Raw genomic sequence first — 6,947 nt, forward strand, 5'->3', positions numbered from 1 at the left:
CATGACCCATTGAGTGGGAGCTCCGCCATAGCATACATATCATACTGTATGTGCTTGTCGACCAGTTAGTAGAGTGACATAAGTTCTTCCCTCCATGTCACTGTGTGAGCACTAACCCTTTTGTGCCCTCGACTTAGAACTACGTTATGAAGTGGAGGTCAAAAGTAACTAACTTAGCGTGTATCTCAGGGTCATGAGAAAATACGATCTCGCGGAGCACGTCTAGTAAAGTGCTTGGACCAATATGGATTAACGTGAGGGGCTGAGGAAGATGTTTCGATAACACACCACGTAAGTCTTGTGACTCATTGCCCGGGCGGTTATCTCGGTTGTGTTACTTGAGATAATCATGAGTACGAGAAATAACGGTGGGGTCGAGCCCTGTCATTACAGGAGAGGGACTTTGTGATGCTTGATCCGGTGTGTGTTGAAACGTCTAGGGCGTAAACGAATTAAGTCAGTGATATGCTATATTAGTTGGGTGGTGACTTAATTTAGGACTCCTGCATGTGGTTCTTTCGTCAGGTCGCACGCTCTATTACCCGTATGAAGAGACGAATGAGTGAGAGAGAATTGGCCAATATGGCCAAGTGGGAGATTGTTGCCATATGGTTTGTCCACATTGGCGGGTTATGATTAAACCCGATCCACATAAGATGTGGATCATGATTTATCCTAATAAGTTTAGGATAAGTATAAATTATATGTTTCTTATCAGTTAAGAAACATATCTTATAATGAATATTTATTATATGTTAATAAATATCCCAATCCTAATCCTAATAAGATTCAGGATATTTAGGGGTTCCATTATTCTATATATACGCCCCCGTTTTCTCCCGTAGGAACGACGGGAAAAGAATACGATCTAATTCGAGAATCCACAAAATCTTCCTTCTTCTCTCTTTTCTTCCTTTCTGGGATTTCCACCTACGTTCCCGGGGTTTTAGAGCGTGGACATAGGAGAGGACTTTAGTAGCCCTCTCCGATTGGCATCCGTAACGTAAGGCGATCCGTTCCGTGACGTAAGGCGTACGCGTGGAAGAAGACGAGAAACGTGGGAGATCCAGAAGCATCAAGACAAGGACGATCCAAGAAGACTTGTAAAACGAGCAATCCGATCCGATTCCGGTTCCCGGATACATCGGCTATCCGGTTTGTAAGTTTCCGCTGCCTATTATTTCCAACAGTTGTCAAAGAAATAGCGGCCCACAACTTACTCACGGACCTTTTATAAAGCAACTTTTGTGTTTCCCCATAGTTATTAGCTAGCTTCTTTTTCCTTATCAAGTTTTGCTGAAAAAAAAAAGAATATTAATGATTTTTTCTTTTTTTTATCTTTTTGTTTTATCTTTTTTTTTGCCCTTTTCTTTCAATGAAAAATAATATTTTTTTCATAGACTTTTCCTTAAATCTACCTAGGTAGGACTACTGTCCTGTTGTCCAAGTTTGTAGAGAAAATAATAAAAGAGGCTATATATTATGCTGAATTTGGAGCAAAAAAATTAGTAACTTATAAATTTACATAAATTATATCGAATGTGTTAGTTATTATTAGTTTGCATATGTAGAATAAAAATTAAATACAATGCTGGAAGAATAGTCATTGGAAATTGATAATTTCGTATTTTATAGCTTTGACTTAATCTATAAATTTTTATTAAAAATTTTATCCGACTATTTTGTGCTATCATCGAGGATCCACAATCACAAACAAAAATTATTTTGATAAAATCTACCCGCCGCATTGCCCGAATAGCTACACTAGTTTCACAAGACGTTTCCATCCTTAATTATTAGAATATTGTAGGTACCATATCATAAATGGGGCTGCTTTTACCTTTTCATTGAAAGATGTGTGAAGAGATGCCATTTGATGAAGCATAATAATATCTCCTCCTGAATACCACCATCTGAAAGTGAGTGCAATGGAAAAAAGATGTGCCTCTTACATTACCACAACTTTTTGGAAATATATACTATATGAAAAAATGTGTCTAATTAAACAATATTTTTTCTTCGAGGAATGTATATTTTTATGAAGAGTTAAATGCATTCGTATCTCTACAATCATGATTGTATATTGTTCCTCCTTTTAGTTTATTATCGTTATAGAACTATCTATATTTTAAGTAAAATATTAATTTTGCCATCGTAAATATATCTCTCCAACTATCATAATAGTATAATATAAGAGGAATAAAAATATTAAATTATCTTATAAATTAATTAGAGTTAAGTATTTAACCTATGGTTAATTAAAATTTTCTAACAGATTCTACAGTATAGACATATTTCAAAATATTAAGATTTTTGTAAGAACAATATTTGAAAGTTGAACTTTATAGCAATACATTTACAATTCACTATATTTACAGAGATCTGTATAAAATTAACTCTTTTACGAAAGAATATTATTAGTTCTTAGAGGGATGTTTTTTATTTATAAATAATAAATAATTCATGGCCTCCAGCATGAGAGAGAGAGAGAGAGAGACACACACACACACACAAACACACACACCCAACAACATCACACAACAACCATATATAAATATATATATTTATATTATATATTATATATATATATAATATATTATATATATTGAACTAGGCTACTATGCTATTAATAGCACAAGTCATTGGTGCTACCAAGTTTTTAGCCATTGATTAAGAAATATGCGTTAGGATGATGTGGGCCCCCTTAGGGTTGAGTAGGTGTTTTTGAATAGTATGATCTAACGGGTGAAAATGATGAAAAGGATAGATCTAACGTGGAAAACTTGTAGCACCAAGTGCTTCATGCTATTAATAACATAGTATCCAACTATATATAATATATATATATAATATATATATATATATATATATATATATATATAATATCCGCAATTTGAGTGCTTAATTAAGATATTTCGATTGTGAAAGTATTTTATTTTTTGTGAAGGGATTCCGGCCACAATTTAAAAGAAATAAAGTTAAGGGCAATCATGATAATGTGTTCAAATTTTGCTTGAATATTTGTAATTATATGATTTAGTGCTACTAATTAGAAGCATTAATCCAATTTAGTTATAATATATATATATATATATATATATATATATATATATATATATATATATATATTTGTTTAGCATTCGTGCAATAAGTGATTGGAAGTGCAATTTGATTGAATGAAAATTTATACAATGTTAAATAAAAAAATTAAGCAATTAATGCGACGTGAGAATTTTCTTAATCCCTATAATTAATGCATCATGTTACTTATTTTAATATTGCAAATTATTATAAAATTTTGTATAGAGAATTTTAACGTGGTCGATCCAAACATGCGAAGCCCAAAAAAAGGGTTTTGCATGTCTATCCTCTGATTTAGCAATAATTGGTGGAAATAATTTACGGACCTCTGATATTGTCCGATGCCAATTTAAAGAGTTTTTCATTAATTTCAATTATATCCCCGTAGTATGAGGTTTAACAATTTAGTTCCTAAAATTTGTTTCATCTCACCAATTCCTTTTAAACTATCATTTCACGTGGATACATATATATGTCAGCTTCATGCTTAAACCTCGCTTAATTTATCAAACTTAAAAACTCTGCATGTAAAATTAAAATTAGTTAATAGAATTGTTTCAAAAACATGCTTTAAGGACTAAATTGACAAATCAAATTAAACTTCAAGAACTGCATGCATTTATAGTTAACCGCACTTATACGTACCCAATAATTTTTAATTGCGATTATGCCGTACGTGAACCAGTGTTATATCATTTGAGAAAAAACACATGCAATGCTAGAATATTAAAACCATGCAAAATTATTTATTTATTTATCTATATTTGCGTGCACAGGAATTATAAAAGTAGAAGATACCATCAACTTCACACACATGAAAGAGAAACATTCTATAAATACGTACTATTAGATACGTAACACTAGCTGATCGAACCATGTAATTGAAAAGCTAATTAGAATATTGTGATCTCAACAATACTCGCCAGTAGTTGAGAGATCAGGATCGGATCGACCAGCCCTGCAAAGAAATTCCTACGCATGTGACTGTAGAGAGTCTGAACACTGATACGACAGTGTAAACGGTTAGGCCGCAGTAGATTGATTTATGACCATTTGGATCTTCCTTTCGAGTTCGTTCCTCTTGGCGCCCACAATCTTGTGCATCACCTGCCGACCTTTGAGCAGGAAGAAGGTCGGTATCGCCCTCACCTTCCACTTCGACGCCAAATGCTGTGCCAACAAACCGTAGATCAATCAATAAGCCATCCCTAACCCTAACCCTAACCCTAACCCTAACCCTGACTATCATAATAGGGAACTGAGTTGATGAAAAGGGCGATGCTTACTTCGAGCTCATCGACGTCGATCGTCACGAACGCCACGTCCTTGAACTGGGCCGCCAGCTCCGCGAAAGCCGGCTCGATGAAGCGGCACGGCCCGCACCACTTCGCCGAGAAGTGGACCACCATCTTGTGCAGGGCATCAAGTAAATTTCAGATGAAATGAGTAAGGAGCTTATTTGCTGAATATAAATATTAAAAGGGCAAAGCTAGGTTTACAACGCAAAGTAGAATGTAATTCTGCAACTTTATTGGTTATCTAAAGGCCAAGTTTTATACACTAGGCTGATCAACTTTTCCTTTTTTTTTATAATAATAAAATATAAAAAGGATTGACTCAACCCTAGCTATAATGTAGAGTGGTAGGATTCTAGTCCCTCTTAGATTGTAGATTTAATTAGCATTTATTACATTAAAAACACAAGATATGCTAAGTCTAAAATTGAACTACCGTTTAGTTCGGGGTTAAGGAAAAATTAGTTATTCCAAGAATAGGGTTAAGGTGGGATTATAGTATTTTTGTGTTTGGTTAGGGGTTGGAGTTAGTCTAGAATAGTGAAAAATAGTGTTTGGTTGGAGTAGGTAGGATAAGAAGGATAGTGTGTTATTATGAATAGAAAATAGTATTTGGTTAGGATTTGGTGGGATTAGGTAGGATTAGCTAACCCGGATAATCCATTTTAGGTGGGGTTAGCTAACCTCACTCATTTTTGGGAGTGTTTGGAGATAATATGGGGGTTAAGGGGTTATTCCATTCTTAACCCCCAACCAAACAAAGGTTTAAGGAATTGTAATTCCTACCGTAGTGCTTAAAATTTACTCTCTTTTTTGGTTAAAAAAAAAGAAAAATATCGTATGATAAAACTAGTCGAAAAAAATTGGCCTCAGGATGAAGATATTTAAGATCGTAACATTTCTCCGAAAACAGCATTCTCCGCTAACTTTAGTTTTTGAAAGGAAAAAAAAAAAAAAAAGAATGCTTTTTTTCTATCTAATATACCATGACATGCACCGTAACAAAAAAAATCTCCTTAGCTTAAATTGTTTGAGGAAATTAATTGCAAGCAGGTAATTAAGTTCAGCATATTTTCTTCTGCTTTCTACCTCAACCTTAGCTTCACCACATTTTATATATAAAAAAAAGAAAACACCTAACAATATTTCTGAAATATCACAAATCTACAAAGCAAGCGGAGACGAGCAGAGAATCGAATCGACGCGACGGAAAGAGAAAGATACGGAGCGCGAGCGCAGGCACGCACGTACCAGCTTGTTGGAGTTGCTCTGGGCTTGCCACTTTGATCTCCACTCGTCCAAGGAGTGGATCTCGATTACGCCGTTCTCCGCAGCGGCAGCGGTGCCGGGGCGGGAGGCGGAGGCGGAGGCGGAGGCGTGCTGCATTCTTCTGCTCACTCTATTACAGAAGAATTCTTTCGGGTTTGTCAAACACTGCATTAAGAAAGAGTGTTTGGTTGGGTATACCATATTTGTAGAATGCATGCATATATTTATATAGCATTTGAAGTAGCTAAGAGGTGGAAGCGCAATGCCTTTTTGTTTCTTTTTTTTTTTTTCTTTACACATGTCCCGAGTAACGGTGACGGGACGTGGAAAGTTTGTAGTGTCGCGTTGTCTGTAAATGTGATTTTTTTTAAGAGATAAATAGTATGCTATCTGCTTCGTTTATTTTCATTACAACAAAAATGATCTACAGCGACACTTTTAAATATAGGTACATGTCAAAATAGTGCTGCTAGCTAAAATTATCGACATTTTTAAAAAGTGTTGCTATATGTGGGGTCGCTAGGTATATAGTGACAGTTAAAGAGTGTCGTTATAATCTAAATAAGTGCTGCTAATTTACCAACACTTATTTAAGTATTTAGCAACCGCCGAAATTCTATCTCGTTGGCTGCGGTGGCGGGGGAGGACGACAGGAAAGGCTCTTCGTCTAGAATTTCAGTGGATTGAGTGAAGAGAGAAAAAAAGATGGTAATTTATTTTTCTTTTTTTTTTTTCTTTTCTGTTTGTAATCGAGCCAAATTGACTGGGTGTGGTGGGTTGAATAGAGTAATCTTTTATTTTTGGTTGGATTGGGCTTTATATTTAGACATTAGTAGATATTTTTTTAAGTTTTAGCATAAATGGGACACTTACTCAAAAGTGTTCTAAACATGTGTCCTTATAACCTAATTCTGTTGTAGTGTTTATTTAAAAATAAATTTAGCTAAAAATATAAATCAATTACAATTCAAATTTAAAATCTCACGTATCAATCACCAAGCCGGCCCTTTATTAATTGTTTTTTTTTAAAAAAGACAATTAAAACGTATAATTAATCTACATAATAGTATACATATTTTTTTGCATATATAACATGCCTCTTGAACCGGCACTACAACAGAATTAGGTTATAGAGACACATGTTTGGGACACTTTTGAGTAAGTGTCCCATTTATCCTAAAACTTAAAAAAATATTTACTAATGCCTAAATATAAAGCCCAATCCAACCAAAAATAAAAGATTATTCTACTCAACTCACCACATCCAGTCCATTTGGCCCGATTACAAACAGAAAAGAAAAA

At 34.5% G+C, this 6,947-nt stretch overlaps 1 protein-coding gene across 1 annotated transcript; it reads right to left on the reverse strand.

Annotated features, from left to right (window-relative positions):
- Window positions 3,806-5,856, reverse strand: LOC109712481 (thioredoxin H2-2-like). The gene is made up of 3 exons (XM_020236065.1): window positions 5,628-5,856; window positions 4,368-4,490; window positions 3,806-4,251 (listed from the first exon to the last, which is right to left on the reverse strand). The coding sequence occupies exons 1-3, from the start codon at window positions 5,844-5,846 to the stop codon at window positions 4,105-4,107; spliced, it is 489 nt and encodes a 162-aa protein (XP_020091654.1). The 5' UTR covers window positions 5,847-5,856; the 3' UTR covers window positions 3,806-4,104.

Source organism: Ananas comosus, linkage group 7 (assembly GCF_001540865.1).
Source record: "Ananas comosus cultivar F153 linkage group 7, ASM154086v1, whole genome shotgun sequence".
NCBI lineage: Eukaryota > Viridiplantae > Streptophyta > Magnoliopsida > Poales > Bromeliaceae > Ananas > Ananas comosus.

Coding starts and splice junctions, on each gene's coding strand:
- LOC109712481 (XM_020236065.1), bottom strand. CDS start 5,846: ATGGTATACCCAACCAAACACTCTTTCTTAATGCAGTGTTTGACAAAC. Junction 4,491..5,627: donor AGAGCAACTCCAACAAGCTG/GTACGTGCGTGC, acceptor GCCCTGCACAAG/ATGGTGGTCCACTTCTCGGC. Junction 4,252..4,367: donor TCGACGTCGATGAGCTCGAA/GTAAGCATCGCC, acceptor TTGTTGGCACAG/CATTTGGCGTCGAAGTGGAA.